This window comes from Odocoileus virginianus, chromosome 23 (genome assembly GCF_023699985.2).
Source record: "Odocoileus virginianus isolate 20LAN1187 ecotype Illinois chromosome 23, Ovbor_1.2, whole genome shotgun sequence".
Lineage (NCBI taxonomy): Eukaryota > Metazoa > Chordata > Mammalia > Artiodactyla > Cervidae > Odocoileus > Odocoileus virginianus.
The window spans coordinates 31,470,562-31,490,642 of record NC_069696.1 but is presented as its reverse complement, the minus strand read 5'-3'; the positions used below and the strand labels follow the sequence as shown (position 1 = coordinate 31,490,642).

Sequence of the window (20,081 nt, the reverse complement as noted above, 5' to 3'; positions counted from 1 at the left end):
TAACTTCTAAGGCCATAAAAGCTGACCTTGTATTCCCATTGGTTCTAAGTTGGATTCTATGAATGCTCTGAAACTGTTTACCTGATTTTTTAAAATATGTGATTTTTACTGGGGAGATTTACAGCCTTCATCACATTTTCATAAAGAGAAAGAGGAAAGACAAGGAGAGAGAAAAAAAAAAGAGGAAAGAAAGAAAAACAAAAACTATTGTCCTATGCACTTTAGTAATGGTATATGTTGGTGAGACTCATCCCAGTCTCTTATGAGAAGTTTTGCTAAATCTGGAAAGAAATTTTAATACATCTTAAAATAGTGCCATTTTTTTGGTAAACTGTGAGCCTGCTTCTTCTCAGAAATAGCAGTTTAATTGTTTTTGAATGGCAATACAGTATTATTTAGTCAACATATTTAATCATTGTATTAGATCTCTCTTGGTTGCAATGGACAGAAACCTAATTTAGACTCGTTTAAATTTTAAAAGGGAATTTTATATATTGGCTCCAGTATTTGGAAATTTGAAGGATGGTTTTTCAGATGAGTCAAGAGGTTCAAGCAGTGTCAGAGTTCCATCTATTTTTTGTTCCCTTTTCCTTTGTGGTTTTGCCTCATGCCCTTTTTTTCTGAGCATAATTTTCCTCTACACACCCAGAGAAGAGGCATCTTGGGGCAGGTTTACCTTGTTCCATTTGACAATGAGAGAGAGAGAGAGAGGATGAATATGAATGAATGAATGACAGAGACAGAGACGGGAAAAGGAGGTGGGGAGAGAGAGAAAGGGAACACTGGTGTCTCAAATATGTTAAACTTGGTTTACATGAAGTTCACATTTTCACACCAATCACTGGGCCCAGGGGAACAGAATACTAGGTCTTGTGTTTACCCTGGGCCAGGGGATGAAATAGTAAAAGAAAGGAGATAGGCATGCTCTTTGGGTAGACACAAATCATACTATAATTTACTATAGGAAATAAGAGTTTTATTTAACTGTTCCTAATAGATATTTGAAAATGAAGAATGTAGAAAAAACTTACTTTCTTTTATATTTGAAACTTGGCACAGGTTAAAATTGCTTATGTGAATTTTGTTAATCACTGTTACGTTGACACAGAAGTGGAAATGAAAGAAATCTACACAAGTAACCACATTTGGAAATTATTTGAGAACTTCTTGGTGGATATGGCAAGGGTAAGTTATGCTTTGACCATTAAATGCTGCTTCATGTTTAGTAAGGTTGTTGATGTAGCTTTTGACTAAATAGAATCAAGCAGCTATTAATAGATGAAAACTTAAAATTAAACCCGCTATGTTTGGATGTCATCTGTTATATTCAAAAAGTTGTGACTGAGTTTCACAAGACTGTGAGTGAGATTTCATGAGTTAATGTACACAAAATGCCAGTACAGTGTATATGGAAACAAGGTGTTCATTTTCATTTTTACCGCTGATTGTATTGGTCTATTAGTAAACAGAATTTTAGTAGCCATCTTATATTGGTTAGAGAAGGTATTTGGCAGAGATCAATTTATTCAGCCTCATGTCAATTATAAACTGTAGGTGGAAGAAATCTCACGATATCTTGACTATGGCTTTCAGGCAGATAGGTACTTGGCCATACTGTTTGGAACCTAACACTGCCCGATGTTGCTTATGAGAGTGTGTTCCAGTAATTGAATCATCTGATGTTTTTACTCATGTCAGCCAAAATGCAATCTGCTTTTTACTTTGAGTCCATTTTCTCATGTTTGGCTTTTTTTGAGGGTTGGGAAGGACACATGTTAGCTGGTTGGCATTTTCTGAATATTGTCTAACATATGTTTTTGTTCTGTTAATATTGACTGAATGAATGAAGAAAGGAAGGACGGAATCTTTGATAGCACTTAATTTTAGTTAGTATATCTTATGCCCCTTTTAAGCATGCTGAATTATCAAAATGTCCAAACTCTATTATTTTAGGTTTTCTTTTTTTTTTTCACAGGGGGCTGGGGATCTTCTCCAGTTTCCCCTGTAAAATTGTGGAATGTACTGTTCAATTAAGGGTTTCACTATTAGAAGATAATGTATAGCTAACTCCTTAGACCTGTTATGACTTATGGTGGCCTGTCCCAGTCCTTTGGCCACCTACATTCCTGAGTGCTGTGGTTTAATGGGTCTCATTAAGATGTACTGAAGATGTAGTGAAGGAGGGTGGTTAATGGAGTCCACATGGATGGATGCTGATTTTATCCGTTATCTCAATGCCTTCTTACAGTCCTTTCTGGAAGGAGGAAGGACAAAGGGGATATAATGAAACAACTGCAGACCCAGATATCCAGGACCAATCTTAGATAATAGAATAAATCACATATTCTAGTCCAGGCACTCTTATATTTAGTCAGGGTTAGCAGGTGGAATGTGTTTATTTCGACTTTGGTGTGGGGTAGTATGCTCAAGCTCCGCTGTGTTCACACGTGTGTGAAGTAAGGCAGTTCCTGTTTTACTTTATTTCTGTAGACTTTCAAAGCCACACATTCCCTTCCTCAGGTGGACCTGCACCTGTGGAGAAGTCATCCTGTTTTACACAGCACTTACATACCACTTGTATTTACCCTTGTGACCTTGTGAAATCACTTCTAAATGACTAGCCACGAGTATCTCCAGAGACCTTGGAGTGAACAACGGTTTACATGCTGATGGTTGAGGTTTAAAATTGAGTGTGCGGGAAGATAGTAAAAATATTGCAGACTGATTTGCAGATTTGCACGGTGCTCTGGACTAAAGATAAGGTTGAAAAGGCCAGAGTCACTCTCTAGACAGCACGAGCTGCAAAGCAACAGGATTTTTATTTTTAAACCAAAGAAAGCTGATGATAACTGTCATTGATCATGCTACCTTGGAAAGGGTCTTTCCATTGATGTGTTTATTCATAAGGTTAAGAGGTACATTTTTTTTTAAAGTGTGTGTGGAGGCAGGATATTTATTTTATTTTGATTAAGTAGACATAGTGTTATTAGTATTAAAGGCTTTAAGAGAATTTCAGGATCTTCTTGGTCTGTTCAGTCCTTATGTCTAACCACAATAGCTTAACTATGTTGCAGAAAGCATTTTTTCTTTCCTTCTTGTTTCTCTCCCTCTTGTTTATATGTAAAGCAAGACTCTCTTATCCCCTCATTGAGAAAAACAAGGAATCACCCTTCCTATGTCAGGGAAGGGACAGGAAACCTGACTTTCAATATCTAGGATTTGTCTTTCTCCCCTTGAAGAAAGTTTAAGGAGCTACCCACACACTTTCAAATTCAAATACAAAAAAAAAGGGTAAGTAAGTAGAATGTGGCCTTTTAGGCAAATTTTCAGTTCAGTAGAGCAGTAATTCTCAAACTTCAGTAAGCAGCAGAATTACGTGGAGGGTTTGATAGAACACAGATTGCTGGACCCCACCCCCATAGTTTCTGATTCAGTAAGTGAAAGTCTTTACATTTTTAACAAGTTTTCAGGTGATCCTGAAGATGCTGGTTTAAGGACCACACTTTGATAATCACTGCAGTAGAGAAGGGTTGTTAAGACTAGGCATTTTAAAGGCATTGGTCAGACCAGAGTTAAAATTTAGATTCTGCCTCTGTTTTTTTATTATTTCTTTTTATTTATTTTAATTGGAGGCTAATTACTTTAGATTCTGCCTCTTAATAACTCAGTTATCTTGTTGGGCAAGACACCTACCCCTCTGACGCTGAATTTCCTTATTTGTAAAATCAATACAATAATAATACATTCTTTATAGTGTTACTAGGAGGATTCAATGAGATAATGGGTATATAGGTCTTAACAGAGGCATGGCATTTAGTAAGAGAGTTGGTACTATCATCCATTTTATCCATATCATGGTAACTTCACTGGTATTATTAAAAGGTTATATGTAGCCTTTAAAGCAATTTAAAGTAGTTTCCACAAGACCCAATAATAATATGGAGGATGACCTGAATGAGGACCACCCAACACAGGCAAGACCCAGAAACCATGTTGGTGAAGCTGGACGCAGGCAACAGCAACCTGATGTAGAGATGGACTAAATTCAGGTGTTATCACAAAGTTATGAAATCCTGGGACAACTGATTTCCATCACTGAGACAAGGTGAAGGTAATCTGGAGGAAAGGTATTTGGTAAATTGGACCTGAAGAACCATAGGATCTCAGGGTTTAAAGAAACTGGCAGTCCTGCAGTTCAGTGTTCAGCACCTGCCTGTATATTTCCATTAACAGTGACCTTAGTCTTCTTTTTTGGGGGAGACAATTGGTTTCATTACTAGAAAACTTTGCTTGTTAAAAGGTCTTATATTGATCCAAAATTTTATGTTATAATTTTTTACCTATTTTTCCTTTTGCAGCAACATAGGATGATTCATTTCAGAAAAGATGTGGGTGTTTGCTAGTCTCCTTGTTAGTGATCTAGTTTGAAATGATAAAGGTATACAACTTAAAGGAACTTACGATCATCTAGGTTGACCTGATAATTTTGCTCCCAAGTTCCCGAGAGATTAATTTGCTAGCATAGGGTGTCTTGCCTGGCTGGTAACAGAACTGGAAGGCCTGCGGGTGCTGAATCCAGGGTTCTTCACAGAGTAACTTCTCAAGCATGTCATGATAGCTCTCATGTCTCCTACTGTTTTCTCCATGACTTTCAGTGGTTCCTCTTCCGTTAAGATTTCTGGGCTTCTTTGCAGTACACTTTTGAATTCTCTCTAATTTGTTAGTGTTTTAAACATGGCATTCAGGGTGGAACCCAGTGCTTCAGGCAGGGTTCAGCTAGCACACGTGTATGTGTGTGCGCATGGGCACTGGCTCAGTCGCTCAGTTGTGTCTGACTGTTTGCAACCGAGACTGTATAGCCTGTCAGACTCCTCTCTCCATGGAATTTCTTCAGGCAGGAATATTGGAGGGGGTTGCCATTTCCTGCTCCAGGGGATCTTCCTGACCCAGGGATCAAACCTGCATCTCTGTGTCTCTTGCATCAGCAGGCAGATTCTTTACCTCTGGTGCCACCTGGGAAGCCCAAGCCAGCACAAGGCTGATGATTAAAAATTTGAAGAGCAGTCCTGTTTAAAAGGCAAATGAAATATTAATATGCAGTGGCCCTCATGCCACCCTCTACCTTTGTCTTCATGTTTCTCAGGAGTCAGCACCACCGAGTTCCTTTTGTTTTCTCTTGGTAAAGTTCTCTAAAGAGTCCCTTAATTAGTTTATTTCATGTTCCTGTTTGTACTCCTTTGTCTTTTATCTTGTTAAGACCCATGTAAGAAAAGTTTTCCGAAAGATAGTTTTTACTAAACCAAATTTGTTTAGTTTTAATTTTTATTATTTTTTAAAAAACATGTTTATTTGCACTGGCTTGTTTCATATACTTACTCCATTCTGATTTTCTGACAGAACCGGCATCCGTGTCCTGTAAATACACCAGATTTAGACAGACAGCAAAGCTGTTAGGCCTATGAAAAGTTGTTTTACTGTCTTTTAGAGAGAGCATTTAACAACAGCCCACTTTGATCTCTGTGTCAGTGCAGCTAAAATCAGTGTTTGTAAGGCAGAAATGCTTTTCTTTGCTTCATAACTGATTGTTGTTGCCAAGTCAGGAGATTTGAGTCATATTAGAAGGTACATGGAGAGGGGTGAGCTGTGGTTAGTGTTAGCCGCAGACTATTTTTCCTTTTGAAGATGTTCCCAATTTTGCTATCAATTCCAAGATTCTCTAATGGTCAACAATACGCTAAGTGATGTACTGGCAGATGAAATTAGACTGAGGAATAACTTAGAGACCCACCTGGCACAGTGTCATGTCATTCCCTCTTCAAACGCTGCTTAACAAGACAAATCAGAGTATTTCATTTCCAAGTAGATCACTTGAGCACTTTCTCCCTTTGGCTTACCAAATAGGTAGGAAATGACAGTAAGATAAAATGTATATGTACTTTTAAATACCCCTTCCAGGTTCTCTAGTTTGGTAGAATTCAATAGGTTTTCTTTGCTTGATGAATTGATTCCATCATTTTCTTCGTTGGTTTTTAAGTTGAATGAGCCATTGAAAAGTCGCATTCTAAGGCCTTCTTTTTAAAATTTATTTGCTTTTGGTTTTGGCTGTGGGCTACTCTCTAGCTGTGGTGTGTGGGCCTCTCTCATTGCTGTGGCTTCTCTTGTTGCAGAGCATGGGCTCAAGGTCACGTGGACTTCAGTAGTTGTGACTCTCAGGCTCTAGGTGTGCGGGCTCAATAGTTGTGACATGTGGGTTTAGTTTCCCCGTGGCATGTAGGATCTTCCCAGATCAGGGATCAAACTCAGGTGCCCTGTATTAGCAGGCGGATTCTTAACCACTGGACCACCAGGGAAGTCCCTTCTAAAAAGCCTGTTGGATAGCATCACTGACTCGATGGATATGAGTCTGAGCAAAACTCAAGAGATAGTGAAGGACAGGGAAGCCTGGCATGCTGCAGTCCATGGGGTTACAGGGTGTCAAACATGAATTAGCAGTTGAACAACAACAGTTAGCACTGTGGGCAAGTGAAGAATGTAAGTATTCTGCAAGTATTATTTTGTGTGTAGCACCATTCCCTCAGTTGTAATTCTACTTTTCAACTTTCATGCTGAATTTATAATGGTGGTGCCCTTGTGGCAGGAACGCTTGTTTGACTCTTCTTCACTGATGGTTGGTTGGCCCAAGTCCCACATAGTACTTTCTACTCTTCAAGTCATCATCAATATTTATAATAGTTGATCGGTTCCTCCTTGAAACATGTCCTCACTTGGCCCCCAGGGTATCAGTCCTACTCTCAGCCTTCTACTTCACTCCTTCTCAGTCTCCTTTGCTATTTCCTTCTCAGTCTCCTTTGCTATTTCCTCTGAATCTTCCTAGCTTCTACATATTGAAGTATGCCAGGCTCAAACCTTAAACTAGCTCCCTCCTGTCTCCACAGTCACTTGCTTGCTGTTTTCATCTGCTCTTTTAACTTTAATCCCAGGCTGGTTGAAGCTTGGGTTGTTCCTCTTATAGTCTCACATATCTCACTGCCCACGTGACATCTCCAGTTGGCAATTGAACCTCAAACTCTTCACTCACTTTCATGTCCCACTAAAAATTAATTCCTCTTCAAGTCTTTTGCATCTCAGTAAATGGCAATGCCATCATTCATTCTAGGTATTCAGGCATAAACATCTTGATGTCATCTGTAAATCTTATTTTCTTGCTCTTAAATTTAATCCTTGAGCAAACTCTGCAAGCTCCAACCTTAAAATATTCAAAATCTGACTACCTCTGAATACTTTGAACATTGCCACCCTGCACCAGAGTACCATTAACTCTCATCTGGATAATTGCTGTAGCTGTTTTTCTGGCTTCTTCTCTTGCCCCCTCCCTTCATCTTTTCTCTATACAGCAGCCATAATGCTTAAAAAAGAGGAACATTGGTTCAGGTTCCTCCTCTGCTCAGACTCCTCACAGAGTAAAATCAGTACATGATTGGGCTCTCCTCTCTTCAGTGACCACCCCCAACCTCACCCTGGCTTCCCACCGTCCTCTCATTCTCCCCTTGCCTAGCTCTCTTGCATCTGGTGGCCTCCTTGCTGCTCCTCACATATGGCAAACTCACTCTCTTCTCAGCATCTCTGCATCTGCCTGGGATGTACTCATCTCCAGGTACCCTACATCCTCATGACTTCTTTGAGGTCCCTCCCCTACTTAAAGTCTTCAGAGAGGCTTTGGTTGACTTCCCAATGTTAAGTAACAATCCCTTCCTTCTGTACCCTCTTCTTGAGCTTAATTTTTCTTTTTAAAAATTTTATCTATGTATTTTTGGCTGCACTGGATCTTTGTTGCTGCAAGTGGCCTTCCTCTAGTTGCAGCAAGTGCAGGTTACTCTTACTTTTGGTGCACAGACTTCTCATTGTGCTGGCATCTCTTGTTGCCGAGCATTAGCTCTATGTGCTGGGGCTTCAGTAGTTGCCGCTTTTGGGTTTGGTTGCTCCGTGGCACGTGGGATCTTTCTGGACCAGGGATCGACCCATGTCCTCTGTATTGGCAGGCACATTCTCAACCACTGGTCCACTGGGGAAGTACTGCTTCATTTTTCTTTATACAACTTATCCTTACCTGATTTTTTTTAAAAAATGTATTTGTGTTTCTTTCTGCTTCAACAAAAGAAGGACAGAGATTTTGTTTGGTTCACTGCTGCATATATGACCTGGAACAGTGTCTTACACATAATAGATATTCAGTATTTATGTTATTATTTATTTAGACTGCACTGCATATCTTGTGGAATCCCAGTTCCTCAACCAGGGACTGAACCCGGGCCAGGGCAATGAAAGCATCAAGTGCTGACCACTAGACTGCCAGGGACCTCCCAATTTTCGTGGAATGAATAAATAAATGTCATATGAAGTTGAAAATATTTAAAAAGTGAATCTGAAAAAAGTGTGGTTTTAGCACAGAATTAAGTGGGCATATCAATGGAATGGAATAAATAGCCAGAAAATGATTTTTATTTATATAAGATATTATGATATAATAACTAATCACCTATTAGTAGGGAAGCGATGGGTAATTTTCAGTGATTTTCAGTGATTAGCAAACTTTTTTTGTCGAGAGGGATAGTTAATATTTTAGCTTTTCAGGCTCCTATCACAACTTTTATAACAATTACTGAAGGGAAAGGAGCCATAGACAAATGTAAATGAATAGATATGGCTAGATTTGACCCATGATAGTTTGCTTACCCCTGGATTATTAAATTAGTAATAATAAACTTCATCAGGTTAGTGATTTTTATACATTTTGTTGTTCATTGATAGATCCCAGGTACACAGAACATCCTTGGCATAGAATAAGGGCATTCAATAAAAATTGTTGATTTGAACTAAATCAAAATAACATTTGGAGACCTGGCTATTTGGGATGAAATGAACTTAGTTCCTGTCCTTACATCATATAATTGTATAAATTGCAATAGATAAATGTGAAACAATAAAAATGGTTGGATGTGTAGGTGTATATTTATCTGTCTTTGGATGAGAGTGTTATTTCTAAGCATAAATACAGTAGACGAAATTAGCTATGAAAAAAGCATTTCCCTATTTGAAAATGTAAAACATATATATATATACATATATATATATACATATATATGTATCTCAACATCATAAAAATAAAAGAACATAAAAATAGAAAAAGTTACCCTACATTAAAAAACGGCTCATAACCTTTACACAGAAAACATATATATGTATTGATAAGACAAATACAAATAATCTAATGATAAAATGGGCCAAATCCAGGCATTTCCTGGGTTACATACAAGTAAATCCCTGAAAAGATAGTCAACTGTTAATAACTTTAAAAAAATACAAAGGAAAATAAGATCTAATTTATAACTATCAAAGTATAAAAGTAAAAAGATAAAATTATAATACTAAATATTGGTTCACATTTCTTGCTGATGAGAGTAGATTTATGCCATCTTTTGGAAGAACATTTTTGTAGTACATTAAAAAAAACCCTTCATATCTTTTTAATGTGTCAAGTAATTTACCTTCTAAGAATCTGTCCTCAGGAAATAATTAACAATGATAGCAAGGACTTATGGTCAAGAAAGTTCAACATACTTTTATAATAAAATACAGTAGGAAATAATTTACGTATTTAATTAATAGAGAAATGGTTCAACAAATTATGATATATCTGCAAGATTGAAGATATAGTGTCACTGTGACTATTTTTTGAAGATTTTTAATGATATGAGAGTGCTAATGATTGAGTAAAGAGTATAAGAAGAAGAATAAAAAGCTGATTATCCAGGATTATTTCAATTATGTAAAATATATAGGGCAGAGCAAGAAGATTAGAAGAAAAGTTTCCAAGATGTTAACCATGGTTTTGTCCGGATTTTAGAATTGTGGATAATTTTTGTTTTCCATTTTGTGTTTTTCTATTTTGTTACAGGGTTCCTACATTTGCTATCTTAACATCAATATATGTTGTCTTTTTTAAAAATGAATTTAAAATTCTAAGAAAGCCAATTGAGTGTAGGCATAGATGACTCACATAAAAAGGAAGTATATAAAGCAAATGTTTGAAAAAGTTTGGCCTCATAAATTAAAAAATGCAAATTAAAATAAATATGAGATATTACCTCAGATATTTACAAAAACATTTTTACTGCCTATGGAGGAATGAAAAATGACTTTAAGATTTGTATTCCTTGGCCTGTATGATCAAAGGTATGTTACTGGTATGAGCTGCCCTATCTGATAGGTTAATAATTTGCCACATTTAAATTTTAATTTTAGCTAGATAAAATAGAATAAAAGAGATTTTTCTGGCAGTCTAGTGGTCAGAACTGAGCCTTCCAATACAGGGGGTGCAGGTTTGATCCCTGGTTAGGGAGTTAAGATCCCACATGCCTTGTGGCCCAAAAGCCAAAAAACATAAAACAGAAGCAATATTGTAACAAATTCAAAAAAAATTTTAAAAATAGGATAAAAAATCCATTTCAAGTGCTCAGTAAGCACATGCCTAGTGGTTACTCTCTTGAACGTGCCAGATATAGTTTTCTATCATTGCAGACGGTCCTAGGGACAGGGCTGCTGCAGCATATATATGATAACTTATTTAGCTCACTTTGTCATCTTTGAAAGATAGCAATCACTTTTAGAGCACAAGAGAGAAGGGACATCATATATAAAAGAGAGAAGTTTCAGAAATAATTATATCTAGAAATTACACTTAATATTAATTTGTTCAGCCAACAGTTTTAAATGCCTACTGTGTGTCTGTCTGTGGAGACAGATTTTTACTTGCTCTTCCCCCAGAAACTTCCATGGCTATTTCCTCAGTTCTTTGTTAAAATGTGGCCTTATTCAGAGACGTTCTCCAAGCAATTTATTAATAGATAAAATAGTAACCTTCCCTCTACCTACTACTCCCGCTGCATTGCCTGTACTACTTGCTCTTTATTTTTCTCAGGAGCCTATTTATTTTCTCTATTTTTACCACTTATATGTTTGTTAACTTATTTATGGTGTATCTCTTGATTAGAATTAGAGTTCTAATAGAGTATAGACTTTTCTTTTCTTTTTGGTTCACTGTTCTAACTCCTAGTCTAATAGTTTTAATTTAATAGTTAATGTCCCTAAGTGATAGTCCATGAAATTTGACTGATAAGAGGTAAAATCCATCTGAAAGTAGATGAGGACAGATATTTCAAAAGATGGATTTTTTTCTTGGAAAGGATAACAAAGGTGGACTTTTTTTTCCAGTGTAAAGCACATTACAAATTGAGAATCATTCTTATAGAATTAAATTAAAATATTAAAAAAATAATGATACATACCAGAGATTTGGGGAGAGGTTTAAACTGTGATTGGGCTTCCCTGGTCGCTCAGACAATAAAAAATATGCCTGCAATGCAAGATGCCTGAGTTTGATCCTTGGGTTGGGAAGATCCCTTGGAGAAGGGAATTTCTACACACTCTAGTATTCTTGCCTGGAGAATTCTATGAACAGAGGAGCCTAGCACGGTCCTGCTAGTGTCTTGGGGTCAGACACAACTGAGCAATTAACACACTTCACCTCACTCCAAAAACAGATTAAAGCATAATGGTGCATTAGAGTGGAATCTATGGAATAGCCTTTTGAATTAAGTGTTTAGATATTGATCGTACATAGGAATATTTGATAGGAAATAATAGTATATGAATAATGTCTGCAAACAGAAACTTTAAAAACTCATGTATTATACATGAAATTAATTTAATGTGATGTGATTTTATTTGAGCTGTTTCTAATCTTTATGGGAAAGAGACTCCCTGCCCTTAATGTCACAGTGTAAGATGCAGGCTCTAGAGGTGAAAGTTATTCATCTGTGGCAGAAAAAGTATCTTGAACATTTGTGTGAATTTCCTGTCCAAATAAATTGAGAAATAGGTTCCACACAGTTGTGTAAACCTAGAATTTCCACAGCCAGGATTTTGAGGAAAGCCTTCATCTAGAAGTAGAATCCTTTAATTTGTCCACAGACTAAAACAAATCTGGGGGGTTCTTTAGCAAATGTTCAGTTGCAGACAATGCAGTGTGATTCCATGGTAGCTCCAGATACCCCCATTCAATTGGTGAAATGTCAGCTGTTCTTCCTCGATGAGGAAGAAGCAACCTTGGGCTGGTTATGGTGGAATTTTTAGCCACCTGCCCAAATTTAGTGTATTTTTATCCTGTGTATCAGAAAAAAATCACTAAGAGACAGTGCTGTAAAGATACTAAATGAAATAAATCCTACTTTATATCCATCATGGGGAAATCAATTTTATACTAGTTCAGTGATCACATTAAATTTTAATCCAAGGTTAGATGTTCCACAAATAGAATCTAACCCTTAGTTAACCTAAGATAAAATGAATCCTTTCTTATTCTCTGCTATTCTTTCATTAAAAAATTAATTGGTCATTCATTTCATAAACATTTATTGATCATCTTGTATTTATCAGGCATTGCATTATGTGCTAAAACTATAACTCAAAGATGACATAACAGCATAATTTATTGCCATTAATTGCATCATTCCCTACATAGCTATGAGATTGTGTGTTGTGCTCAATTGTGTTTGACCCTGTGACCCCATGGACTGTGGCCAACCAGGCTCCTCTGTCCATGGGATTCTTCAGGCAAGAATAGTGGAGTAGGTTGCCATTTCCTCCTCCAGGGGATCTTCCCAACCTAGAGATCAAACCTGTGTCTCTTGTGTCTCCTGCATTGGCAGGCAATTTCTTTATCACTAAGCTACCTGGGAACACACTGACCTTTTAGTTCTGATAACACCCCTGTCAGGCAGGTGTCATTTAATAGATGGGGAAAAGGTGAGATGCCCCGACTGGAGGGAAAGTGACTTAGCAAAACAAACCCTCTACCCTTTCTTCTCTCTCCGTTCAGTGGACACTTATTTTCCAAAACAAAACACTGGGACACACAGTTTGAGAAGGGAGTTTTTCTCTTTGGTGATTTTACTTGTGTGCAGGATTTTAAAGGAACATCTGATTAAATTACATTTTCTTACTCTTTTGATTAATCACCTTATTGAAAAGAATAAATTATGTAAAAATTCGGAATTGTCTAAGAGCATCTGGAACATCTGGCCACTATACTGATCCATTGTAATCTTGTGAATATTTAAATGTTCTCTCTCTCTCTGCCCAGTCCTTGAGTCTTTTCTCACATCCTTTGTTCCCTTGCTCACTTCTTTTAATTTTTTTAACTCCATTTTTTTTTTTCCTACTACCCAACTCTTTCATTTGGTTTCAATTGTGTATCTTAGCTTTTGCAATTTGTCTACCCTGACATGCTTGGAAATTTACAGTTTGTTTAGCAGGATAACCAACTTTGGCCTCATTTACTCCCACTTGAAGGTCAGAGCCTGCGGTCTTTGTTGATGTTCCCTTTGCTCTAGAGTCGTCTCTTCTCCTTTAGCCAACTCAGAGAGGAAGGCGCGAGCACAGATCCTCTGAGCTTACCAGATAATCTGTGGACGAACAAGTCAAAATTGCTGGCAAGGGTTTGCCCTTTGCTTATGTTTCTGTTTTCCTCTCCAGGTATTTTCTGTGTTCGCATCCTCCCATATGGGCCAGTTATTAGAGGTGAAAATGTATAGAGATGTGAGCCATCAGTAATCACCTTCACCACTTTCTTGTACTTACAATGGCTGTTTCCTTTTTATTTTCCTCACATCAAGTGGAAAAGTATTTTCCAGCAAAGCCAGGCTTGAGGATGGAGGGAGAAGGCTGTGTGTAGGAGGAAAGAGAAGCAGATCAGGAAGAAGGGGCAGTGGTCTGTGAAAGAAATCTGGGCCAAACTTAAAGGCAAAGCTACTACTGAATGATAAACTTGGAATGGATTTTAAGCAGGAATATTTTTATTCAAAGCAACTTTCAAAAGCAGAAGAAATGGACCATTTCAGGACAATTTTTTGAAGGTTCCAATATTGAGTTGTAAATTAAAGATGTGATGGAACACACTGAGTTGTTTGGCTTCTCGTTCCAGGTTTGCAACACAACCACAGACAGGAAGCATGCAGACACCTTTTTGGAGAAGTGTGTTACCGAGTCAATAATGAACATTGTGAGCGGCTTCTTTAATTCACCCTTTTCAGACAACAGTACCAGCCTCCAGGTAACATTACCAAAAAGTAGAAAGCATCCTGTCACACAGAATTTCTGTACCTTATTTGAATGGAAAAAAATTTAATATGGCCAGAAAGTCCTTTTCGACCCTTCTGAAGATCAGTCTTCTTTCATAGTATTCACTGTTATGCCCTTTTCTGAGTTTCCCAATCTTTATTTTCAATAAATGAAACTTCAAGCTGCATTCTTTTTGCTCTCTGTAAGCAAAATAGGAACTTTCACAACTGTAGATTGACTGTTTCCCATGTGTCAAACTGGTATGATTCCTTAAATGGATAGACATTTTGACTCAATAATTCCACTTAGTAAATCCTGAAAGAATCAGCATGGATTTATATACTAAGATTTTCACTGAAGTATTTATAATACTTAAAAATTGATGTCAACTTTAAATGTCCACAGCAGGAAATTAACTACTTTGGTGGCTCAGATGGAAAAGAAAATACCTGCAGTGTGGGAGACCTGGGTTCCGTCTATGGTTTGGGAAAATTCCCTGGAAAAGGAAATAGCAACCCACTCCATTATTCTTATCTGGAGAATTTCATGGATGGAGGAGCCTGGTGGCGTACAGTCCATGGGGTTGCAAAGAGTCAGGCACGACTGAGTGACTAACATTTTCACTTTCATTTACAAATACTTAAAATTTGATGTCAACCTCAAATGTCCTCAAGCAGGAGATTAGCTAAATAAATTGTGGTGTATCTATAGATGGCTTATTATATCGCAATTAAAAGTCATGGTTTAAAAGAAAAATTGATGACTAAGGGAAATCATCACAAAGCAATATAAAGTGAAATAGGCCACAGAATTGCATTATAGTGCCCTCCAGGTTTGTGCGTATAAAGAATATATGTGCATGTATACATAGAAAAACTCGGTAAGTAATTCCCTTAAAAACGTTGATACCAATTATCTTTACTTGTTAGGATTATTGGTGATTTTCATTTGTTTGGTTGCCAAATATTCTACAGTGATTGTATATTGCTCTTATAAAAATACTATTTCAGTTATACCTTTTTAGAGAAAACTTTTGGACTGTTAATATCATGTAAAGTTGTTTTTGTAGGTCAAAATTGCTGTCTCCTCTACTTGCTCATCATATGAAACCTAAACCTACAATCAATGAAACAAACAAATAAACCCGAAGCCCCTGTTCTGTTTATGCGTGCTTAGTTGCTCGGCCGTGTCTGACTCTCTGTGAGCCCATGAACTGTGCCCAGTAGGCTACTCTGTCCATGTAATTTTCCAGGCAAGAATACTGGTATCTTTGCCATTTTCTAATCCATGTTCTGTTTATACTTAGAAATAAACCAGGAATTATAAAAGTATATGTAAATTTATATCATTGGCTTCAAGAAATGTCATATTTTCCAGATTAAGAATATAGGTAAAAGAATGAACTTTCTACAGTGTCTAATGTGGTTCTTGTCATGAGATGAGCACATAATAAATATCTGTTGAATGAGATGTTCATTAAATAGCACTGAAATTTAAAAGACAAGACTGTATTTTATTCTGATGGGCCTGTTTTGATAATGAATAGATTATCAGGAGGGTTAATGGTTTGATGACCTGTTTATCTCTTTCTGTTTTCAGACACATCAGCCAGTTTTTATTCAGCTACTCCAGTCTGCCTTCAGAATTTATAATTGCACCTGGCCAAATCCGGCCCAGAAAGCCTCAGTGGAGTCCTGTATCAGAACTTTGGCTGAAGTGGGTAAGTTGGAGTGTCAGATTTTACTTACTTCACATTATGTAAAAGAAATCAGGCTTTTGTCTAATAGGCAGTATAAAGCAGCTTGTGTGACTTCTATAAAGGTGAAGAGCAGAGATGAGCAAACGATTCTGAACATTGCATCCTTTTAGGGAGGAGAGTATAATAATTAAATTTCTTCATTTTAAATATTTTTAAAATACTTATTTTAAAATTATATTTCTAACCTTAAGGTAATATTTTGTGCAGTGCTTTAATGTTACTCAGTAGAATATTACACAAATGAATTTGTTTTTGTTATCTGAGATTTTATTATGGAATTGTCTGTTAAGTAGCCTAATATATTAATATCTGCATGTGGCAGGAGGACTTCTTGAGGGATTTTTAGTTTTCTAAATTTTGTATGAAATCTATTCCATATTTATTTGAGCCTCTATTATCCATAGGAGGCTTCAGAAATTACAGATAAAATGGAATGCCAGAGAATAACATTTAAGGGAAGGTTAGTGCATTCTAGAAAGTATTTTTCAGAATTCTCTCCTTTTTTTTTTTTTTAAGTAAATTTGGACTGTTCTAGATGGCAGAAAGGAGGAGGGAAAAGAAATATAGACTGGACTGAACTTCAGAAAACAAACAGGAGCTGAATCATTCTTCTCAGCTAATGATGGTTCTGAGGCATTGCAGGCATTGGAAAGGGCAGCTTATAGTGTATTTCATTATTGTGGTCATCATCACTGCTGACATTTGTCAGCATACACATTTGCCATGCTAAGCAATTTACACATATTATCTCATTTAATCCTTAGGTAGGCTCATTGCTTATTTACATTTTATAGCTGGGGAAACAGAATTATCTAGATCAGTTAACTTGGCCAGGGTTACAGTATGTGCTCAGTAAATATTTGATAAATGAATAAATGGTTTAACTAATTAATGACCACTTGAAATATTTTAGTTTCTTCTCCCTGTGTGCAATTTGGTTTAAGTAATTTAATATTGACAAAATGTAATGGTGGCCCAATTTTAATTTGAATACATTCAAAAGGAGTTATAACCTGAGGATCAATTGAAAATTATTAGAGATAAGAGATGAATAGAGTTCATCTAGGTGATTGTAAATTATTAATAAGTATTAAACTTGGTAGTTCTTCTATATATCCCAAAGAGAGAATACATTTGAAAAAATATGTCACAACAATAAAAATAATATTTTAGGCAAAATAAGAAACATGAGAGAATAAAATTATATTGTTATTTTGAAGGATATAAAAGATTTTAATAAATGATTTGTTTGAATTTTTAATAAATGATTTTAACTTAGTTTTTAATTTAGGAAATGGATTTTATTTAAATTTAATCAATGGATTTATTTAAATTATGTTAAATTTATAAGATTTAATAAATAAATACTATTTTTGGATTATAAAATTCAACTTATAAGGATGCCAGCTCTCCACAGTTTATAATTTTACTGCTTTCAAATGGGACTCCTTCTTTGCATACACTCTCTTCCCGCTCCACTTGGGCCTGGGCACCCCATGCGGGGCCGCACCCCACAAGGCTGTGTCCTCTGACAGCTTGGCGTCTGCCTCCTTCTCGTGGAAGCTTCCTCCTCACATCCCACTGGTTGCCACAGCCTCCATCAGGCTATTGCTCTCTTGCCGATGGCCTCTGACTCTGTGCTGGGTCGCTTGTTAGCATGGATACACTTATCACCTTTGTCACCGTGCCAGGCTGTCCACCAGTGTGGCCAGCTTCCTTTCCTAAGTCTGATTCTCCATTCCAGGGCGCCTCCTAGGCACATGCCTTCCACTCCTTTCTGGGTTCGAACACTCTGGACCACCTCAGCCCCTAATGCACTCCTTGCCCAGCGTTGGCACTTGACTTTGCTCTGCTCCGCCTCCAGGTTTTAAGATAGAATGTGTGTGAAAGTAGCTCAGTTGTGTCTGACTCGTTGCAGCCCCGTGGACTATACAGTCCGTGAATTTCTCCAGGCCCGAATACTGGAGTGGATGGCCTTTCCCTTCTCCAGGGGATCTTCCAACCCAGGGATCGAACCCAGGTCTCCCATATTGCAGGCAGATTCTTTACCAGCGGAGCCACAAGGGAAGCCCTAGTACAGAATTGTTCAGGAAGAAAAGGAAGAGGCCACCATGAAAGTGAAAGGCTTAGTCTCTCAGTCGTGTCTGACTCTTTGTGACCCCATGGACTGTAGCTCACCAGGCTCCTCTGTCCCTGGAATTCTCCAGGCAAGAATACTGGAGTGAGTTGCCATTCCCTTATCCAGGGGATCTTCCTGATTCAGGGATCAAACCTAGGTCTCTTACATTGTAGGCGATTCTTTACCATCTGAGCCACAGTGAAGCCCAGGCTATCCTATGAACTGTCAAAAATAAAAAACACAAAAGAGAACCTAAGTTTTGTTTTGAAAAGATGCACATAGCAGTGTCCAGCAGGATATAAATAAAGTATTAACACAGGTTATTGCTGGGTGGTAGAATGGTTCTATTGTTCTTGCTTTCCTGTAACTTCTGAGTCTTTAATAATAGATCTCAAATTGTAATGAAACAATATTAAAAGCATTTTCATTTTGACCCAGTCAGCTGGGAAATGTACTAACCATCAAAAGATAATCTAAAGGAAAAGCAAAGAAATATGATGATTTGTTTTTACGAAGGAATTTTTTTTTTGCCTTGTCTTTGCTGTCAAGTATATTTCTGTGTTTTATGTTTTAAGGCAGTCTCCCTCCATCCTCCTCAGCTTCCTGCTTCTTCTCTTCCCTTTCCTCTTTCTCCTCCCCCCACTTTTTTTTCACTTCCTTTTTGTCTCCTACTCTTCCTCCATAAGCATTGATATTCAACAAATACAGCGGAGGAAAACATGGGGCATGGAGGGTATGCTGTTCATATCACTTACAAATTGAGAGATGAAGAGCTCCCAGCCACAAGGAGATGCCATGCTCTATCTTCCATCTGAGTTGCAATTCTGGTGTTGTTCCCCGTGTAGTCAGGCCAGTTCTTGCAGAGCAGGGTGGCACAACTTTGGAAGTTTAGAACAGTCACTGAAACTCTATCAGTCGAAGAATAGAATTTATTTCTATGTTACAGGACTTCATTTTCTACCATTTCCTTTACTCTTACATGATTTAACAGGAAATTTTAGTTTCTTTTTGCATGCTATAGAGACACATGTGAAAGGAAGTCCAAAAAATATCTTAAGTCAATAATGAAAGGAGGTTTGGAAGAATGCTTTGCTATAAAATCTCAGTTTTATCTTTGTGTGAAAGCATGTTTTTTTAAATTGAAATATACTTGATTTGCAGTGTTTCAGGTGCCCAGCCAGGTGTTCAGTTGTGCGTATATTTGTGTGTGCACATGCACACACAGACACACTCTTTCAGGTTCTTTTCCATTATGGGTTATTGCAATTTATTGAATATAATTCCTTGTGCTATATAGTAGAATCTTGTTGGTTATCTATTAAGGTTTTGTGTGCAGTAGTGTGTATATGTTAATCCCAAACTCCTAGTTTATCACTCCCCCTGACCCCTGCCACTTTTCCCCTTTACAACCATTAATTTGTTTTCTTTTTAAAAATATATTGTTTTTATTTATTTTTTAAAATGTATTTATTTTAGTTGGAGGCTGATTACTTTACAATATTGTAGTGGCTTTTGCCATACATTGACTTGAATGAGCCGTGGGTGTACAAGTGTCCCCCCGTCCCGAACCACCCCCCCTTCCCATCCCTCTGGGTTGTCCCAGTGCACCAGCTTTGAGTACCCTCTTTCATGCTTCGAAGTTAGACTGGTCATCTGTTTCACATATGGTAATATACATGTTTCAATGCTATTCTCTCAAGTCATCCCACCCTCAGCTTCTCCCACAGAGTCCAAAAGTCTGTTCTCATTGCATCCCTGGGATAAAGCCCACTTGGTCATGATGTATGATCTTTTTAATATGTTGTTGGATTCTGTTTGCTAGAATTGTGTTGAGGATTTTTGCATCTATGTTAATCAGTGATAATTGGCTTGCAGTTTTCTTTTTTTTGTGGCATGTTTGTCTGGTTTTGGTATTAGGGTGATGGTGGCCTCATAGAATGAGTTTGGGAGTTTCTCTTCCTTTGCATTTTTCTGGAAGAGTTTGAGTAGGATAGGTGTTAGCTCTTCTCTAAATTTTTGGTAGAA

General features: G+C 37.3%; 1 protein-coding gene across 3 annotated transcripts in view; it reads left to right on the top strand.

Moving 5' to 3' along the window:
• ITPR2 (inositol 1,4,5-trisphosphate receptor type 2) overlaps positions 1 to 20,081 on the top strand; it is a 567,579-nt gene that overhangs the window by 273,693 nt on the left and 273,805 nt on the right. For all 3 annotated transcript variants that reach the window (XM_070453823.1, XM_070453822.1, XM_070453824.1), the window contains exons 32-34: positions 1,060 to 1,185; positions 14,042 to 14,170; positions 15,778 to 15,898. In XM_070453823.1, the coding sequence (XP_070309924.1) occupies positions 1,060 to 1,185; positions 14,042 to 14,170; positions 15,778 to 15,898 (376 nt within the window). The remainder of the gene's footprint in view (positions 1 to 1,059; positions 1,186 to 14,041; positions 14,171 to 15,777; positions 15,899 to 20,081) is intronic.